At 42.6% G+C, this 21,399-nt stretch overlaps 1 protein-coding gene across 2 annotated transcripts in view; it reads right to left on the bottom strand.

Annotated features, from left to right (window-relative positions):
• The window catches only part of ARHGEF4 (Rho guanine nucleotide exchange factor 4), a 127,336-nt gene that overhangs the window by 38,658 nt on the left and 67,279 nt on the right, over positions 1-21,399 (bottom strand). For both annotated transcript variants that reach the window (XM_013942996.2, XM_067301974.1), the window contains exon 4: positions 8,088-8,227. In XM_013942996.2, coding sequence (XP_013798450.2) covers positions 8,088-8,227 — 140 coding nt within the window. The remainder of the gene's footprint in view (positions 1-8,087; positions 8,228-21,399) is intronic.

Here is a 21,399-nt window from a genome sequence, read left to right as displayed (position 1 = left end):
GAAGGAAATGATACACAGCAAAAAAGATAGAGAAATTTTTACAGGGACATGTATGGGGCCAAGTGGCCGCCTGAGTCCAGCTTTTCCTGATGCCTCTGTTCCAGCCAGCAGGGCAGGAAAAAGGCAGCAGAACAACATACCCTGAAGAGCAAGTCTTGACAGGCTGTTCTCCAAGAGAACATTGCCACATTGCCTAAGGAAATAACAACAAAGGAAAACTCAGAAGCAAACTTGGTTAGTTGCTTTCAAACTGATCAACAAGGCAAGGAGGGGAAATCAATGCTCCCAACTCTGCTGCTCGACAGTAAACCAACAAGCTGCTCCCTCTGTTTTACCACCAAAGCGTCCATTAGGGATGGAGAAACGTGAAGAACCAGGACATTCAGTACATACGGGAAGCTCAAGCAACCTGCTTCCTTTTGACAACAGCTATTGACATGAAGACTCGCCAACAGCAAGAAGACAGATTAACCAGAAGCAGGATCCTCTAAAAAGAGTAAAGAAAAAGCTAGCTGGAAGTAGAATGAAAAAAAAAAAACCCAAACCAAAAACCCTCAAACAACATTTTTCCAGGTTGCTCTTTGCTACAACCACACTTGCCCCCCAAAACAAAACCTCAAGAAGGAAGCTGACTTGATGCTCAGCTGCTGTAAAGCAGCACAGCCCTACTCCAGTCCAGATCACACTTCACAAGGCCAATAACTAATAAAGGCCATGCAAATCTGCTTCACAACTGCGCGCCGTGTGGAGGCTTGCCGGCCAGTCCCATACTGCTGGAGACAAAGGCAGTTATGTCCCTCTGCCCACCAAGCGCACAGGCGTTTGAGCGTGGGCGTACCAGGGTTAATGCAAGTAACATTTCCTCATTCTGCTGCAAGCAGCAGGCGGATGACTGACCTGCAAGAGACCAGTGGCACCCTTGGGGCACACCAAGGGCACCCAGCAAGGTCAGCCCCAAGCGCCTGGAGGGAGGAGCAATCTCTCCAGGAGCCGCAGGAAACAGCGGGGTTGGCACTTCAGGAACGTGGTTGTTTGCTGGTCACTGATCACTCTTCCCTCAACAGCTCCCACAGTTTTGCTGCTTTCGTCCAAGCAGTTAAACAAAACTGCAAGGAACATGCTACTGCCTTCACTGCATTAAAGCATAGCTGGATTTGCTGCCCTTGTTTCCCATCTCCAGCTAAGTCTGCCCCCAATTTAGTCAGCAAGTGCAGGACAAGGGCCTTCGGTCATAGGACAGAGCTGAAGCTGACAGGGAAGATCTTTCAAGGGATTAACAGTGCTCTCTGAAGGGCCAGAGGAGTCGGGAGGGATTTTACTTTTCCATCACAGGGTTCAAACTTGTTCTGGAGATTAGGAGAAAAACTTTGCAAACAGGAGCTTCTCTAAGTCAGGATTTGGAGAGGGGAGAACGAATCCAAGAAATCTTCTGGTATCAAAGCCACGCTGAAAGAAACCTGAGGCAGAAAGCGTGGTATAAAACCAGTTTGCTCCAGATACATTTGCTCCCTTCTCTCCACGCCAACACTTAAATCTGGAATAAGCTCTACACCAACCTTTACCCAGCATTCCTACTCTGTCAGATTACTCCTTTATCCCTCTCTCCCAGAGAATTGTTGTACTCCAACATCCACTTTGTTATTGTGCTGTTATCCATTGGAGGTGTTTCTTGAACTAGCGAACCGGGAGGTGGACATCCCAAACGATTTTTAAAATAAAGACATAGGCAGAGCAAAGTGTAACAGCAAGACTTTGCAAAACAGGCTTGCCTTTGCACACCAGCACAATTTCAAGCAGAGATAACACTGTAGTTTAACTTAGGTTACACATCTGAGGCTAAATCTTAGAAGGGGTGCAAATATTGCAGTGTTTCCAATGCTTTCCCCCCCATGGAACAGCAGTGGAGAGGCAGGTACCCAAACCAAGGATCCCCAAAAGCCAGAAAGCTGAAAAGGGAACTCCCCAGCACAGCTAGTGAGACACACCAAGGACAGGGCACGTTCCTACTTTGTATCAGAGACCAGGTTTGAAAGTAAGGCTCTCACTTTACACACTAATGGTGAAATGACTCATCTTCACCTGCTCACACATAGCCTTGGCCGTTGTTGCACAAGGCCTGACCAAGCACACGCGCACCACAGTCAGGTCCTGCAGGCAACACTGGCTGAGGGGCAGCAGATTAAAAAGCCTACAGTTAGGTACAAGTGAGAGCCCTGAGCAGCTAGGGACCATCAGGACTTCACAAGGTTAGTGCCTGCCTGCCTGCCTGCCCTGAAGTGCAGCAGAGCACGAATTTGAAGATCTCGGTGATGCCAAGGTGAATGGCTCTCAGGCGCTAGGAGTGACAGGCAGAAAGCCAAGGGCTTCCGCGAATGTAACCCTTAGCCCTGCAGGCTACTGTAGTATCTTGCTACTGGTATGGATTAAAAGAGCTCTTTGTAGTGGGATGCTAAAACACTGGAAGCTGGTTGCAGCCTCAATCATAAAGAGACAACCACCTCTTTCCCAACTCGTTAGCATCAGTAGTCAAATTATGTTTTAAGTGGTGGCAAGGAATAGTCAGGGCTGTATGAATCCATGGATACACTGGATAACATATAGGCAGACTTTGAGGTGCTTTGGCACAAGTAACTTCAGGAATTAAAATGTTGTTGTTGTTTTTTCTCCAAAGGGAAAATTTTTTGTGGAGCCAAGTCTCTCTCTACACCCCAGGAGCTAGGAACACATTTAATGCTAGCAAACAACAGATGTTATTAAGTCTCCTAATACTCACAGCTATCATTATCAAAAGCTGTTAGAGTCTTTACAATTTAACAGCTGACAGGGCTGATGTAAAAACTCCAAAGCCATCATGCTGCTTGCAGTATTTCCTCTGAGCGATATTTTAGGTCTGTTTTACAGCCGCAGATCAAAGTTGGGCAGTACTTTCCACTCTTTAAACATGCCATAGTGTGTTGGAGGATGGGGGAAGACACACAAAGAGGCAAAACACACAGGCTACCCCTTCTGCTCTGCTCCTTCAAGAAGCAATAAGCCCACTGAGAAACCGTCCCCACAAACTAGTCATTCCCTGTTGAATGTGCAAGGTGCTATCTACTGTAACATCTTAGCATCTTTTTGGAGTTCAAACCCATGAGAGAACCCTACGTGCTGTTATTGCCCCAAGAACTAAACTAAGCCTGATTTTTTGTTTGTTTGTTTCTAATGAGTAACAGGTTAATAGGGCAATTTAGAAAAAGCTTTACAGAGAGAGGTCCAGCAAAAAAATTATGTACAGTAGAAGTCCTTTTGTTCCAGATGAACTCCTGCCGGCAGCCTTTGCGTAGGCTCCTACTCAGCTACATACCCAGGCAACAGGGCCTGCTAAGGGCTCACTGCATGACTGGAAATGTCAAAGTGTACCCGATGGTTCCTGCCTTTCCAAAAAAAACCCTAAAATCCACCTGCAAGTCGCTCTTTCCTCAGATGAGGATAATCCAGAATCAGTACTTAGTAAACTCCACTGGCTTCCATCACCCTCTCCTCACCTCCAGGAGGAGGAGGAAGCTACTAGGGGGAGGATCTTACCGCCCAGAGGACTGCCAAGTCCTCGTGCTGATGAGCGGGATGCCAGAGTGGCCCTGAACAGCCTGCAACTGCCCATGGCAGAAAGTGGAAGTGAGGCTCTGGCAGTCCTTGGGACCACTTCACTCCTCATTCTGATGGCTGATGAGACACACGGAGGCAAGGATCCAATTCAGTAGTATATTTCATAATTGCTATGGAATATTTGAATATACTGATGTGCTTTAAATTCGTTGCAAAAAGCCCTCTGAAACAACATTAGGAATTTTCAGAGCTGAGAATGGTAAAAACTGAACCCAGCAGACAGCAAGAGATGTTACAATTCTGACTGCATACTCTGAACGTTCACATGTGAGCCATACACAAAGTAATGCAAACACTTGGAGCCAAAAACTCAGATCCTGTAAAGATTTACATTCATCAGGGTAAACACTATTTCTTGTCCTTGCCAGCACTGAGCTTTACACAGTATTCCACAAATAAATCATAATTGCTGCTTCTGGACCACAGCTGTCAGTCTTGGTTGCAGAAATATGCAAGATGCAAAATGGGGAATTAACCCCTTGGGGGGGGGAAGGTATTTGTTAATTGGTTTCTATTTGCTTTGGTATCAGTTGCAAGAGCAATATACTCACATTAAGACATAAAAGGGGTAATAAATCACCTCTCCCAGATTATATGTGAATGTTATATATTGCTTCCATATGATCAATTTTCTAATTCTGTTTTCTGTCTGGAAACCTGTTATGACCGTAGCTTTCTCAACCCCTTTTGCACTCTTTAAAAAAGAATGGATTGATAACATTTTGCTGCAAAATGTCATGCAAATAATGGTATATTTTAAAACCTTTTCTTTTGAAATTCTTCCTCAAATAGTGCACAAGAGACTTCTATTAATCGCAATGCAGACAGATAATGTGAAAATGCTATGAACAATGTTATTCATGGTTGACAAAGTTAAAATCTTCTATTCCGATTTAATCTGCATTACCATTTAACATTTTATGACTTTTTTAATGGAACCCATTACAATTTACGTCTGATTTGTTGAAAATTGAACGTGGCCTGGATGAACATTGGGTGACACCGAAACAAGTTCCCAAAGAGTGATCAAAGAGTTTAGCATAAGAATAATGCTTTAGTGACTCAACAACTACAGTTACACAGTGCTCAGACAAGAAAGGACGGACTGTTACCACGTTTGCCACCTTTGGTAAATGGGACACACATTGTTTGCACCACTTCACGAACATTTTTCTGTATGAATTATTTTGTAAAATTGGAAACATGTATATTGGACCTATTAGCTTGATTGCATCCTGTCAGTGAGCACTGGTAAACACAAACATTTGTAACATATTACAGTATTGTCATTTTTAAACAGAAGGAAATTATGTTACATGTATTAGATAAAATCCTTGCCTGCTGAAGCAAATGAGTCCTGCGTTTCATCAGGGACAAGACTTCCACATATTGAATTCCAAACTTATCAAATGTAGAGCCATAAGTAATAAAGAAAAAAGTAGGTAGTCTTGCCATTTCTTAGAAAAGGTCACTGTCAAAGATTTAATGCTTTGTTTTCATGTGATGGGGACGATACTGTTCATCTAGGCCTAGAAGAGACTAAATGCTCCACAAGTGCTGAGTTGCTATAGTACTTTTTTCCAAAACATAGAGCCATATGGACCCTCTGCACATCAGATCTGAACAAACGCTTTGTAAACATCAGGTATTTCCAAGCAAACAGGCCTAAACCCACTCGCCCAGGCCAGTTACTTGATAAGCAGCACAGTCTTCCTCATTATCACCACCATCCTTGGACAGCTGGGCAGGTTGACTTTTTGTACGCTTAATTTGCCATGGTCTCAACTTCAGCCTACATGCACTGCACTGCTTGCAGCTATGTCTGTTCCTATACATAATATTTCCATACTGGAAGGACTCAACCACAACGCATTTGCAGTATAGATTTTCTCTTGCCACATTTTGCCTAATTATACTGTGGAAGGAAAATGATACAAGGATAGGGTCTATTACCTGGAACAACTGCAAAGTAAACCACACGAAATACAGTCCAAACACAAAAATCTCTTTTCCTCGAGCATCAGGAATGCATCTGAAAATGTCAAACAGACGCCCCAAGAAAATTACTTCCCCTGCCTCTTTTCTCATCCCAAGCTCTTATTATTACTTTTTGATTGATTTTTCTTGGCTCTTAAACATTCTCATGCTGATCTTCCTAGGTGGGCTCTATAAAACATTCCCAGCCTTCTTTTATCCCTCTAGTATTTTTGCCAATAAATTATTCCGGTTTTATGAAAGGTTTCTTTTTTATTCCATAGCCATTTTCTCTTGATCCAAAATGAACTGATTTTTTTTTTTAATGCAACATTTGGTCTGCCAAATGCTTTAAAAATGTATTTCAACCTTCTTTGTTTATCTGAAAGCTTTTTCTTTCAAGAAGGCTAGGAATAACGCAGTTACCATAGTTTCCTTACCCATGACCAATAAAATGCAAGTGGGAAGGCAATAAAACAAGAACAAGACTACTCACAAAATTTGACTAAATGATTGGACCTTCACCTCATATTGCTCCTAGGACTACTACTGCAAATACACAAGACTAATCAACACCCAGATTTTGGTCCATCAGTGAAGCTCAAGATAAGCCTGATTCCCACCTATTTGAGATATTTCAATTCAAAAACTTAAGATGTCTTACATTTAAAATCTCTACTTTGGAGATTTAGTATTTCACTGTACTCCTTCGTTCCTTCCAGGAAGCGATTGCGTAGGAAAGCACTTTGCTAATGCTCAGTGAAGCTAAGTGATGGATTAATTACCCATAGGAACCCGTTGACAAAGTAAACAATGTACTGCCTCTTGTTACAATTTTGCAGGCCCCTGAATTCGCAAGCATCTATGAAACAAGCCCAAAATAATCTTTTTTCTTCCAGTTGACTGGACAAAGCCCAGGTATGCTTCAAAGATGATACAAATTACACCTGTTCTGGACACATCCATTTGCTTTCCTGATTAAAAGTTATATGATGGAATTTTACTTAAATAAAATGAATTGTTAAAAAAAGAAAAAAATATATTGTCCTCAATAATCAATAATGATGAAAAACAGCATGCACAATGGATGTACAGACCCATTGCCAAGTTAAATATTTTTTTTCCTCATTTTAAAACATTATAAAGATTTCCTTTAAAGAAAAAAAACCTCAAAATATTTTACCTTTTCCTTAAAAAAAAATATAAAAAAACAAACAGTGGATGTTCTGTTTGATGAGCCACACTGAAAAGAATTGCCAGGGCAGGCACCCGGGTGGGAGGACGGCAGAGCTCTCCTCCCACGCGCTCCCTGCACGCCACAGAATTGACTTCTGTGTGGCCCAGGCCCCTTGCACGAACACAGCTCCGGTACCAGGTGCCTGTGGCAGAACGCAATTCAAGACCCGGAGTACCTACTTAAGCCTAATTCTCTTTCAGCGCAACATGCTCAGTGTTTTTGTTTGTTTGTTTGTTTTGTTTTGTTAAGAAAAGCTGTTACCCTCACTACCAGCTTTCTGTGCCTGTTTTCAGACCCCAGAAGCGCGGTGCCTGGTGTATCCGAGGAACAGGCACAAAGCCTCGGTCAACAGCTCCAGTGAGAGCTGAGTCCCGCGAAAGCATAATGTGTCTTTTGTCAGTGCCTCCTCCTCCTCCTCTTGTGAAGGTCACGTAAAGGTAACAGAGTGCAGGGCAGGGAGAAAGAGGGTGTGTGTATGTACGTGTGTGAGAGACCGCTCATATGGCAAACGTGCGCCGCTCTTCCATTGAAAAGTTTATTAATTCACCCCAAGAAAAAAGCATTCTGTGCATAACAGGATGCCAGTTCTAATGCATTAGACAAAGCCATTGTGTTTTTCCAGAAAAATCATCTTAAATCTTGTTAATATGTTGCTCATCACATCAGTTAAATTAAGAAGTACGTTTTTAACTGCTGATTTCAAATTAATCGATTTCAGAACTGTAAAAGAAAATAGCTAAAAGCACTGACTATAAAGACATATCTTTCACATCCCTAGAGTGGATTTACTAGGGAAAGAGGAAGGGGCAATCAGACCAAGGCTACATTCAACTACGCACCTTCGTACTCAGCAAAGCAGCACACAGATCAGGTTTTAACCCCGCACGCAGCACAGCACATTTCAAGTCTCCCACCAGCCCTGACCAGGCTGCTCATGAATAGCTCTGAACTTCCTCTCCAAACACACGTGCAAGAGAGGGGAGTGACCTGGAGGCTTAGGGCCTGTGGCGCTTGCCACATCGCATCACTGGCCCCTACGCTCAGGGCAGCATTGCAGCGGAAGGCCCAGGCCCCACCATTACCCCGTCGCGAGTGATGCCCACAGTAAACGACAGCTGAAGCCCATCACTCTGCCTTTAGCAATTTGGTCCTGGCCCTCTCCTATGGCTCTAAGCAAGCAGCAGCATCCTTCCTTGTCCTGCCCATCAAAAAACGGCCAACACAATACCTCATTGATGGCGAGCTGCTCTCCGCCTCCCCCGGGGTGGCCGTAGCGGTGGTTGGAGCTCCGGAAGTCCTCGTACAGGTCCTCCTCGCTTCCCACGTCGTCCGTGAGAGTCGTCTTATCCAGTGCCCCATCAGCGATCACTGCAACAAGAACACCACAGTCGGTATAGGCTGCAAGATCCTCAGCAGAATTGCATCAGTTATGAGAGCCTGGTGGGATGAGGGACTTGATAACACAGTACAGAGGGGAAAAAATGAGGAAACTGTATAGGCACCTTCAGAAAACTACATCGGCAACATTTTTCAGAGTTTTTTGTTTGCTCATTATTTGTTACCATAAATGATTGCATCTTTTTCTAAACAGGAAATTTAAATTTAAAAAAAATTCAACAACTGCTCTATATTCCAAAGAAAAGATCAAGTAAGAACAGGAAAACAGACTCTGGCAAAAGGCACAAGGCAGGGACAACACAGACATGATTTTGTTATAACATTGCCACGTTGACAGAAAACACGACAAGGTAACAAGTTCATGTCCACCAATTTAAAACCCAGGGATTATGATCTACCAAAATCCCATCAGACCAGGGAAGCTCTCAGCTTTTGGAAAAACCATTCGCCTACCTCTTTTTCCACACGTTTAGTATACTATTTCATTTAAGAGCGCTTTTTGTTGCCTAAAAGGGTGTTTGCTACAGAAGTATCCATTATTGCCACAGGAGGGCCATTCTGCCCAGCACAGCACTGAATAACCCCCAGGTAATTGAGGTCTAGCAGTCTGCAGCTAGAACAAGCACTGAAGTCTCAAGGCGTAAGCATAAGCCTGAGAAAAATTAAAAGTGGCATTTATACTCCTCGCACACAAGAAAATGGCACTTCATCTGCTTCATAGGCAGGAAGTTTTTCCTAAGGTCTCCTCAAGGTATTAGCAAATACGCTTCTGTTGCATGTTGACCAATCATTCATTCTTCCCATACTTTTATACGCTACTGAGCATAAACTTTCTGTTCTCAAAATCTGTGAAAAATGCTAATGACTAAAGAAAACATTCACTGACATATTTATTGAGATTAGCAACCGCTAAGACAACAGTTTCCATGACAAAGAGGTGGGCTTCACAGCAGATAACTATGCATGAAATAAAATGAGCTAACACGATGCAGACAAACACGATGCCGGGAACAGCAGCTGATGCAACTATTTGAGTTTAATGCACTCGACATGGCTGCAGCACTAAAACTGAATGAAGTGAAAATACAGGTATCAGCATTTCTGGGGACATTCTCACTGTCAAAGTTACACGTGATGTCATATTCAGAACTTGCATAATCAAATGCACAACAGGTGAAATAAAAGCTCTGAGCTTGACATTGCACAGCAAGGATGGGAAAAGCGCTGGCCACAGCCTGGGGATACACAAGCCCATTCCTGAGCCCTCATTTTATTCCTCAACACAAGTGCATCTTATGAGCCTAATCTTGCCGATGTACCAAGAAAAAGTGCATAGGGGCTTTGTTAGGTTATTACCTAAAAGCAAAGCTCCCTAATGATGCAAAATGAAGTCCCATCACAGCCCCATACAGCAAGACCTGCAGTGACAGTCCTTGTCAGTGCTTTCCTTATATGCAATATTTTGTTAAGGCTGCATCACTTGATTACTTCAGATAACAAGGTGATGTAAAATCTCACTGTAGCAGTTATTAGTACAATGCAGTTACTTGACATCAAAATCACTGGAGTGTGAGCCAGTTTTGAACTAAATATTTGAACATTTATGCTTTGAATTCAATAAATACATGCAAGATGGCAAAGATGTACTGCTTATCTAAACCTGAAACTCCATTCAATATTAATGGCAGTTCAGGACATGAGGCAAACATGAGCTTATGATTAAAGCAGGATTTTCTGTGGAAGCGTGTAACTGCCCAGGCAGTCAACACTAAGGAACATTTGACAAGGACTCAAGTATCCCCATAGACAAGGACTCAAGTATCCCCATAGCTTTGTCAGGACACATCAGATCATTATAAAGGAGATGTTCTCTACTGAATACATACCGGTAGTACACATTGTATAAAAAGCAGTTCTGAGGCTAAGACCTGAATGTTGCATGTAAAACACAAAAATAGCTGGTGTGCCACTGATACTATCATTTTATGCAGAGTTACCATGGTTTGCACCAAAATCCTTTTAAAGGAGCATTAAAACATCACTTTTTGCTCATACACAGTCTAAGAAACAAGTCTGTTATTAATGAACAACTTTCAATGTATTAGTGTAACAACAAAAACAAATTAGAAATGATTTTCAAGAACATAAATGTTCTTTCAGCAGGGAGTAGGCAGTCACTTAATTCAAAACTTTCTTTGCACTCCTTTGATCTCGTTGTTTTCCCTTATATTATGCACAGCTTCATTGCTTTTGTCTTATGCAACTTTTTCTGCTATTTTCATTATTAAAGTAATTTTCAGCTTGAAAAACCATCAGTGACATCTTTAAAGCTTTTGTTCCCCCCCCACACACACATTTTTCTAGTTGTTCTCTGATCTGTGCTTAGATGAAAAAGCAAAAGCTCCAGGGAGATATTTATCTGTATTACTTAAAATGCTCTATACCTCTGCTAAGTGCCCTAAAAGCTGTGTTTGCTTTTACTAGAGACCTGTTTTTCTTCTCTGATCTTACCAAGCTCATCAATTTTTCTGCAGTCTCAAGAACTGCTACTGCATCTTGGATTAGTTTTCCCAGCTTAAAAAAAAAAAAAAAAACACAAAAAAGCGTCATCATGGATATATTTCACCAAAAAATGCAATTCGTAATCATGCAGAAATTCTCAGTCCTTGAGTAAGAATGGCCCAAGACAGCTTTCTTCCTTGTTTTCCCCAAATCACTAGTGTTCCAGGGAAAAGTAAAACTAAGGAACGATAAGAATTTGCTCTGAAGCAGCTTACATGAGAGACACGATTACAAATAAATAAAACAGCAGTCTGAAATGGTGACCCAATGCACTAGAAAACCATCAAGGAAGTAGGAGAATGAAGGCTTTTAATGTAGGTAATGATTCAACATCCACAGCATAAACTAGGTCAAGTAGAAAAGAAGCAAGCGCTACACACAAAATCTTTTAAGACAAGAGAGCAGAGATTGCTGAAACAGTAAATCAGCTGCTTTACCACTTCCCCAACTGCACAGTGCTAGTTGGAAAGGCAAACATTAAGCTGCACAGCCAGCCGAGGTGGCCTGAATGTTCCGTTCCCCCTCCCCAACAAATGCTCATTTCCGTTTAACACTGAAATCCACTGATATGGTCACAGCTGGCCTTTCCGCATCTCTCCAAAACCACTAATCTAACCTGTCCTTGGCAATCAGAGAACAGCAAAGCACGAACCTTCTGTCAAAAATAACACCAAGCCTCCAACTACATCCAATTAGCTTAAGCAGATTCCTCCATATTTCGTATGGCTGTCCTGACAAATTCCACTACATATGACAACAAATCCCATGCACAAGGAAATATCTTAAGGATGTGGAGCAGCAAAAGCAAAAACAATGCAATAAATTGCACAGAAACAGCAATCGGCACAGAGGGGCTGAGCTCCACTGCCTGAACAGACAGCACTGAGACAGGTTACACGGCAAACAGTCAAAAAACAAAACAAAAAGGCAGAGTTTTATAAAAATAACACTTGTTCAAAATGGTCCAGAGGAATAAGGAATATGGTTCACCCACATGCCTTCCTGCAGGCTTTGGGCCACAGGCCTATGAAGCCAGCAGTGGGCAGGGCCAGGGGACCTGCTGCTCTGCTTGCGTTCCCACCTCGCTGAAGTGGAACATGTAAGGGTTGGCTCCATGTGCTCCGAGGTGTACTGCTCCACATGGATACAGAGCTCTCCACCTCATTAGCAAGCCGTTGGAGCAGTTATTTGTGTGAAACCACGGCTTGGCTCTGCGAGGCACTCTGCCGGCAGTGAGACGCAGGCAATTCCTAGAACGCTTCCAGTACAGACCGTGGCCATACAGCTCATAGCTACTGTCCGACTAGTGCCCACCACCTGCGTCCTGCTTATGGGCAAGTCCATCCAGCCCCTGCAGGATCTGAAATGCCTCTTCCTCTCAAGAGCAACCAGGCAGCTGCCTGTATGCCAGGGTGTTTGGTCCTGTGAGCCACCACCAAGCCCACCTGACTCTGGAGAACACCACCACCAGACCACACTGGGACAGCCCTGATCTAAATAACCAGCAGAAGCATTGGGAGGGGAGAAGGGGAAATGAGAGAATTCGTGTGTTCCTCATCTTACAGGTAGGGAACCAGAAGCAGCTGGGATTAGATCATCTACTGAAGGCTAGAGAGTGCAAATGAAGAATGACTATAATCCAGATTCTTAACTACAGCTTACAATGTTCGCTATGCCTGTTCCTTTCCCCTCTCAAAGGAAAGAACTACTTTATACATTGAGTGCTAGGAAATAGTGAACATGAGTTGTTGTTGGTTGAAAAAAATTCTACCACCCCCACAAAAAAAAATATATATATATATGTTTATTTATTCATGCCCCACCCCACCCTCTCACTGGAGAAACACAGGATACGTTTCTGGAAGAGTTTCCTTGGAGCAGCTGGGCGCTGCAGCCCAGACTCCAGCACACCCTCGTAACTGCCATCTCTCAAAGGTCTAAATCTTGGCTAGTGTAAACCACTGTAGTTCCCTGCTGGTGAGGGATTCTAGCCATGGGCCTGGGTCAAAAGCCTGACCGGCGACCCATGACTAATGGAAAACGGGCTAAAAGCAGCTTCCCTGAAATTTGGGGTATCCCTTTGCACTCGACATACAGACTACAGCTTTTAGGGGCAAAGCTGGGACAGAAACGAGTGATGATTACATACTGTTTTGAAGGCCAAAAGCATCCACAATTTATTAGAAGCACATAACAGTAATGACGACAAGAATATGACTTCTGTGTATTGGAAGTACATCTTTTTCAAGTGTGCTTGTTCAGTACCACATCCACACATTCAATTTGCCTCTGTGTAGCATTTACATTTAAAATAATGCACTGAAATAACAGTAGGAGGCTGATTTACACTCACAGAGCAAATTAATTCAGAGCTAACGACATCGTTCCCTCTGCCTCGCTGCACAGAGATTGCTGTGGTTATGCACAGCGCCCAGAGGAAAGAGCATTGCAGCCAGGGAAGGGGCAGTCCAAGAGGCTAAACAAGAGGGATGCGCTGAGCCAGGGGACCAAACCCAGGACACACAGCCCAGGTTAGCGGCACCCCTACACCCTCCTCTTCCTCTGAACTGCTACACCTTGGTCTCCCTTAGAAATAGCTGCCATGGCAGTGCTGCAGCCTCCATCAGTTCTGCTCTGAATTATGTGCTTCATTTATCAGCAGCTTGATATACTGAGGTCCCTATGCAGCTGCCAGAGTAAAACCCATCAGAGTGATGTCATCCCATTTCTGCTCCATCAGGGCCATTCCCCAGCTCTTTACGGTGCTGATGGACCCTCTCACATCTCTTGGCTTATGGCTGTGGGCCGGTTTAACAGGAAGAGGGAAGTCGGGGCAGGGGGGCATCGGGAGGGGGATTAAAGACATGGGAAGAACCACCAGTTAATGTTAGCTTCATGAGGCAAAACCCAAGACTGTGGGCCTGCAAAGCAAAGCCTCTCAGAGCTAAGATCTTTGTGAGGACATTTCTGAGCAGGTAATGAAAGTGTGTTCAGTGAATCTTTGAGGGAAAAAAGAACAGAGGATGGGGAGGAGAGGTAGAAAATATTTAAGTGGAGAAAACAAGCTTATTCTTCCCTTCCCCCCCCCCATAATTTTAAAGACAAATTAAGAACAGAAAGGATTCAACATATCAAAATGAAATGAGCATTTCAGTATTAACACCGCTAATGGAATTGCTGTTGTGAATGAAAGCAGTTAGCTGAAGCACAGAGCAAATCCACACTTGAAAACAAAAAGGATGCAGTTCCTCAATGAAAAGCAGAGCGCAAGTCCTCTGCGGGTCTGCTGGGTGCATCACCAAGGGTAACATTCATCAGCAATAATGTACCGAGCCACCCACTCAGGTTTCAAGAGTTTTTAAATCCCAATTAGAATCTAAACGACTTGCAGCGAGGCTTAAGGGAGTTCTCAGCTCTCTCGGGTAGCAGAGACAGTTATGGGGAAGAGAGACGCGGGTTACGAATGGCTCTGCAGCACTGACTCCCCGGTCATCACTTGCCCAGTTCAGTTTTCAGTTTTGTCCCTGTGGACACCTATCAAAGACAGCTGTCCCCAGTCCCTTCCCTGTTTGTTGATTTTTATTACAAGCGGGAAAGGAGAGGGGGAATGGTTTAACCAGATTTGAGGAAGAGTGGAAATGACAGGGAAAACAGGAAATAACATTTATGTTCTTTCTTTGATCCAAAGCGTGGTCCTCTGTTGGTAAGCACCTCTGTTGTGCCGTATACGAACTCCTAACTCTCTGACCATGTTGCAGTCACAGCTACTGGCTTGTAAAGAAGCAGGCATGTCCTCCTCCTCAAAGTATTTGTTGTTTATTTGCTCAAGTCTCATTATTCACCCATACCCACCTGTTCGCTCTCATTTTTCAGATGGCAATCTTTGGAAATGCTATTTACTCTACATCTGGACTGTGTTGTACACAGTGGGGCTAATTCTAGGGCCTTTAAGCCCTACTCACAATCTAAACATGAAATCAACTGTATCAAAACTAGCAGACAAATCTCCTCCTTCCAGTACCCAGGCATTATGCAGTATGGTATCCTTGGTAGGATGCACAGCCTGGAATATCTGATGTGTTGTTTAGCCTCCCATCAACAGGTCTTATTCATGGAGGTAGCTACTATTTGGGCCTGGGGGAAAAAAATAAAGTAGATGAAGCCATCATCCTGATTTTTCAAAGGTTCCTCTGTGGAAGGCTAAAACGTTCACATGTCTTGTTTCTAACAGGTAACAAATACAAACATTGACATTCTAAATTCATATTGAAATTTTAACTGTTTACTTAACTCTGTCTTAAAGTAAAATCAAAACCAGACCAAACTCCGCTCCCTTGGCAAGGGGAGAAGTTGCCCCTCCAAATACTGACAGGCTGCTAGTTATGGAACAATATATTTGACACTGTCTAGTAGAGAACGATCAGAGTTAACTCGCATCAGCAGGAACTTCACATGAGCTTTCAGCTCATCTGCAAAGATGAAAATACCATGTCCGTGTCTAACCATCCATTCTTACCCAAACAGTAACAACAACTGAGGAAATTAAAGCAAATGAGCCAGGAAATTAGAACAATAGTTATTTACAGTGGACAACACCTACTTAAGCAAACATAAGAAGCAAAAGCAACATCAAAGAGTGTTAGTGCAGCTGACAAGCCTGATAAACATGAATTTGAAAGGCCTTTGCAAATAAGATTTTGGACATTTTATTTATCTATCTGTAGGAAAGCCTCTGGTCCTGCTTTTCAAACACTTAATAGGCACATCCCATAAGTAGGAGGATCAGCAGTCCAGCAAAATGAGACACACTGTTTCCTTAAAGATTATTCCCATAGACTCTCCTACGTGATCTCAACACGTTCCACTACTTTGGTGCACTGTTACATGTGGCATCATTCCTACAGATCGCTTTTGGGCTTCTCTCATCTTTTGCTTGCATGAACACATGAAACTTGTCTGTGGGAACATACAAAGGAGCCACACCACCTTAACTAATACGAGTCTTACTGTTCTGCCATTACTTAATCTGAGTTCATCTGAATCAAAGCACTGGTTCAAAATGAAACAGTCAAACTCTTTGTGGGCTCTGTTTTTTTTTCCCCTGCAGAAAAGAATCAAAAAAGCCTCAAACAATTTGGGCATAACCAGTGCTTATAGTCATTACCAGTCATTAAACGGAGACTTTAAATAGCAAACGTCCCCCATGCCCTTGCAGGAAGTGTTCTTCATCCTACCTCTGCTGCTACTCTCCGGGGATTTATTGGAGCTTTCCTAATGCAGGTGCCGTTATCTCCCAAACCTCACACAGCCCCTGTCAGTTTGAGTTATACTGATCCAGCTGTGCTGTTTGCTTCACCTCTAAAATGACTCCCTAACTATCATACATTCTCATACTGCTTGATTTCTTGTACCTGTTACTTTATTAAACAAAGGAAAGAATGTAAACGTGCTGTAGGAAACTTCCATTGATTTATATTTCCAGAGTTCCTGTGCTTTTATTGCGTCTTTACATGCAAGTACATCCTCAGAAGACCGAGGGCTTGGAAGCCAAGTCCTTGCAAAAGATTTTGTTACCAAAAGCACACAGCTTTCTTCAGTTTCAAGTCACAGGTGGAAACAAGAAAATTTCACTATACATTAAGCCTTACATACTGGCCTGGAAAAGACCCCTATAAAGAATGGTCAGGATCATTTTTATGAAAAATTCTCACTAGGAAGTAAAACAATTTACGTCACAGGCACCAGTGGGCTTTCAAATATTGCATCCACTCATGACAACTTCCTTATACTATTTTTGTGACTATCAAACTCAAAGCACGCACGTGCACACACACACACAAAAGGACACTGGTTTGGTTTTGCTTTTTCCCCCCAGAATTGTAAATAATGGACTAACCCATGTTATAAATTTAATGTTAAAGAACGAACTTGGTAATAGTTTAAAATGTTTGAAAATGCAGCTACCTTTGGTTGAGACAAAACTATTTAACACTGGAGCCTAAAATTAGGCCCCTAAGCCTGCAGTTAACTAACAGATAGGATGACTAACCCGGAGGCACTGGGTGCATACCATTTCCAGCAAAGTCAGCACAAAGAGCCACTGCTGGGCACTTCTGAAAAGCAAGCTGTTTATATAAATGTCTGAAGATGGATTTAGGAGGCTAACTTTGGATGCTTAAATTTGAAAAATGTGACCTTTGTTTTTTCCCAGAATTCTGCACAATGCTATAAATCTAGTCTTTATCTTGGTGAAGCTATCCAGGCTGACAAGTGGCTTATATCAATGACCTTGTACCACAGAAGTAATTAAAAATGAATGCCACGAGAAGACTTTCAATTGCTCCTGCACGTTTATCAAGTATGAGTCTCAAGAGGCCGCAGGACTGTTTCATTGACATTCCTTTGAATGACCAGTGTTTATGCAATGGCAACAGATCTTCTGGTCTCATTCTGGGGCAACAATCTTCTCATTAAAAAAATACTGATCAAATGGCTTTACCTTTAGGAAATCTCATTAAAAAAAAATACTGATCGAACTGCTTTACCTTTAGGAAATCCCTCTGTTTCTGTTTATATTTTAATCTCAGTTCTACGAAAATCCCTGAGATCAAGCTAGCAAATATTTCTGCAGAGAAATGAGGAAATCAAGGATTAATGTAATTTAACTCTAACTGCCCATGATGGTAAAGGGGTCCTGTTTTCTGTTGGTATACATGCTTTGATCTCGCACCACCACACAAACAGGGGAGGCAAAAACGTGTTCTGTGTAAGCTGGGATGATCCTCCTTTGGAGTCATACGCAACAGATTTGGGACAGCAGCTCTGAATGAGCTGCAGGAGAGGTGTTGCACGTGGCCAAGGGTAATTCAGCCTTTACACACCGAGTGGACAGAGGCACAAGAGCGTCTCCATGGGAAGACCACTGCAGAACAGGAGTGTCTCACCTTAGCCCAGTTTAGAGGGGCCTCACAGACAGATACAAGGTGGAAATTTCATACTCAGTCACTGGCTATTTACACTCCGGGAGAGCAAAGTTGCTGTCGTAACCCAAGACCGACTGATTTTAATATCCAATACTGATGTGTCATCTATGTTGAAGACCAGCCCTACAGAGAGACAGGAGCAGCAGCGCGGAGCACCGAGGTGATCTGGATGAGAGGACAGGGCAGCCCCTCGCCCTCCTCCTGCGGCTGGCAGGGGGCTTCAGACCAGCTCCAGCACATCCCCTGCTGCTCAGCCCTCACTGCCCCTCTCTCCAGGCCTCCAGACCCTCCTTGCAGTGATATACATGCAAGCAAGAGACTCTGCACTGAAATAAATCCAAAGTGCACATGGACAGCAATATTCTTATGAAATATTTAAGAACTCAAGGATGGCCCCAACATCCTTATACATTTGATACTGTTCACTAGAGTAGGAACAGAGTCACCCAGTGCAAAGAATTTGCTCCCTGAGAATCCTAAGATGCAGAATATGATACATAATTGTAGATCAAATTAAAAGAATTATGCTTGAGCTGCTGAACTTTGATTGATACATCTCAATAAAATTTGAAGAATCATGAAAGAAACAGACTTCACATTCAATAATTTTACATTTCCCAGGAAATGGGTATGAGAAGGTGCTTTATTAAGAATGTTTTCACAACAATGTTTTCCAAGGAAAATATTACTCCTCAGGGAATACATAAAGTATTACATTCAAAACTGTTATTAATCATCTCTAAAAGGAGAAAGCATTCTGGCAAGGTCACATTGGTCAGGGTGCCTCTAATAGTTAAATTCATTATTTAGGATGTTTACTGCAGGCTTCAACAAAGAAATAAGAATAGCAAAATTGGTAAGTTCAGCATTTTGGCAAAATCATGAGCCTGAGATGCCAAGTGTGTATTTTGAACTATGAATTCAAAATGACACATTGCCACCAACAGATCATTAGACACAGCAATACAGAATATTTGGGAAGCTTTGGAGACCGATTTAAAAGCTAACCCTCCTCCCCAGCTGGAGATGGTAAAATTATGTGGCAAAAGCATTTAACAACAGCAAAGTAATATCAATACTAAGTAATCAAAGATCATTGCTGATCAGCAATGATCAAACTAAACAGGGTCTCTTAAAAAAGTAGGAGAAGATGAAGCCTTTTCAGAATTCACATTAGTCAAAAGAAGAACAGGCTTCCTTTAGATAATACATATAACACACAAATGCAGCTCTGCCTAAATGCCAGAAATGGAATATGTTTCTAGAGAGAGATGGCTGAAGCAGTCAAAATAATCTTTAAGTTTGAAATTAATGGTGTAACTTTGAAAAAATAAAAAGATACTAAAACAAGGATAGTGCCTTCCAGAGCAACTATGTTCACGCGTTCTAGCACGCAGCATTGGTCAACCAGCCTGCAGCTCTTCATCAGTTATTTGAACTTATGAAACAAACATAATAATCCTTTCACTTGAAGGCAAAGATGACAAATTAGACCTTTCCTGTGATTAGCCGAAAAGTGAAACATTTAATTCCACAGAGGGCGAGGGGGGAACAGACCCAACCCCCACCCCATCTAGTTTTCAAAAGGTGCTCATTTTGTAAAATATACCTTTACCCTCAAATATGCTGAAAGATGTGCTGTGATTCACTAGCTACACAACAGTTTGTTCCTTCAGTTTCCAAATTCACTGCTTCTCAGAACTAAAGCAAAGAGTGAAGGAATTCTTCCAGTAACATGTTGCCAATTTAGAAGCAAAATTCAAATTAGCCTTATTTTCCAAAGGTCTTGTACCTTGTGTGTGCTCGCTCAAGAAGATAAAAGCAAGTGTTCAGTTTCTCCTTTCCCCAGCCATTTAAACAAGATGACTTCTGTTCCTTTGCAGCATGTTTTTTGCATTTTTAACATATATCAAATTGAGAAGACAAAACTATTGAAGGTAAAAGTTTACATTAGGCCAACGACAGCTCAGGCCCTAAACAGAACTGAAATATACCCTTTTAGCAGCAATTATTCAGTGTGTGCATATGTGAAAACTAAACAGAACCAGTTGAAAATAGTACATTGCTTAATTAAGAGGTTGTAGCAATACAGGATTCACCCATCCTTTGCCTGGAGTTTTACTCTGGTAACTAATGCAACAGTGTAGAACGTCTCAAAATCACTGAGCCATACACTCTACATTAAAATCAAATACAGCATATAGGCAATGACGACATGAAAAAAAGCAGTTTCAACTTTTTCCCCAGTATGAGCAGCTCCATCTTGGATCTTACAAGTTTTAGTACTTTGTCCTCTGTAAATGCACCCAAGGTTGGGAGAGATGCTCCAATAAAAAAAGCAGCATTTGGCCAAGAGGAGAGAATCTAGAAATAAGTCAAGGAAGATCAGATTTACTCATCTTGAGCCTGGAAGAGAGAGAAGACAGGCACCAATGTCCCTCTAAAGCATCCTGCATGCAAGCGCTGATGGCCATACCCTTCCAGCCATTCCTGCGCAGAAGGCCAGCAGAAGCAGAGGCATGGCTGGATACATTACCTCCTAGGCCTGTTCTTACAGCTTTTGTCTTGGAAGTCTGTTGCTGCTGTTAATGCTGAATTTAAGACCATCCGGTCTGAATGTCAATACTATTACATTACGGTCTCACCCATACTTCACGTTCCTTTGAGGAAGCTTTTTGTGTACTCTGAGAATGAACTACCTACAACATACTGCATTCCCACTGCCTCCCGCTAGAGGAGGAGGTTTGGTGAAGCGGTCATGGCAGCAGCCAGGAAGCGATTTACAAGGCTAGGAACTTCACTCAACTTAAACCATACAGTTGATACTAAATATTGCCACATGTCAATAGATAGCACTTTTTACATAAAATAGGAACTACATTTATAGTTCTGGAGAGCACACACAAATCTTAGAATAATTAATGCTGGGGTCTAGAGTTCACAGTCCTAATTTCACGTTAGAGGCCACCAGCTAAGCAATATGAAGTAGATGCAGCTTTGTTTACCCATGAAAGTTGTACTATTTTTGAATAAACCAGGATAATTAAATCCTCAGCAAACAAGTGTAGATACCACTCTACAGGTACCTGCACGCTTACACAAGTGGAACTTACCGCTGTGTAGCAAACTACAGCCATACTATGGGCTTTTCAGTGTACTTTCATTAGTGCTAAAAATCAGAACTGCACACCAAGCAAAACACTGCATAGGCCAAACCTTTGAAACATATGCTGTAGTCCTGACCTCAGTCTGAGATGGGACAACAACATAAGCACACCCTCCTCTCACATAGGCTACCCAAAAGGAAAAGAAGGAGAGGAAAAAGAACCCCCCCCCCCAAACCAGATACCATTTAGCTGGCTGTTTCAGGAAGGAAGGAAGAGGTTCACAAAAGCTGTAGGTGTCCAAATGGGAAAAATGGTCCTGCAAGAAGTCCTACATGGAACTAGCAGAGAAAGAACTGAACAAGTGCAGGAAGGGCCCTACCTTCTTCCTGCATCACCAAACTCCACAGTGCATGTCGACTCTTCCCCCCTCCCCCCATGTCAACGATAACAAGAGCTAAGCACATTACCCCTGTATGCTGAATATATCCAA

The sequence above is a fragment of the Apteryx mantelli genome, chromosome 9 (genome assembly GCF_036417845.1).
Source record: "Apteryx mantelli isolate bAptMan1 chromosome 9, bAptMan1.hap1, whole genome shotgun sequence".
Classification (NCBI taxonomy): Eukaryota; Metazoa; Chordata; class Aves; order Apterygiformes; family Apterygidae; genus Apteryx; species Apteryx mantelli.
The sequence above is the reverse complement of the archived record's forward strand: the minus strand, read 5'-3'. Positions and strand labels throughout refer to the sequence as shown.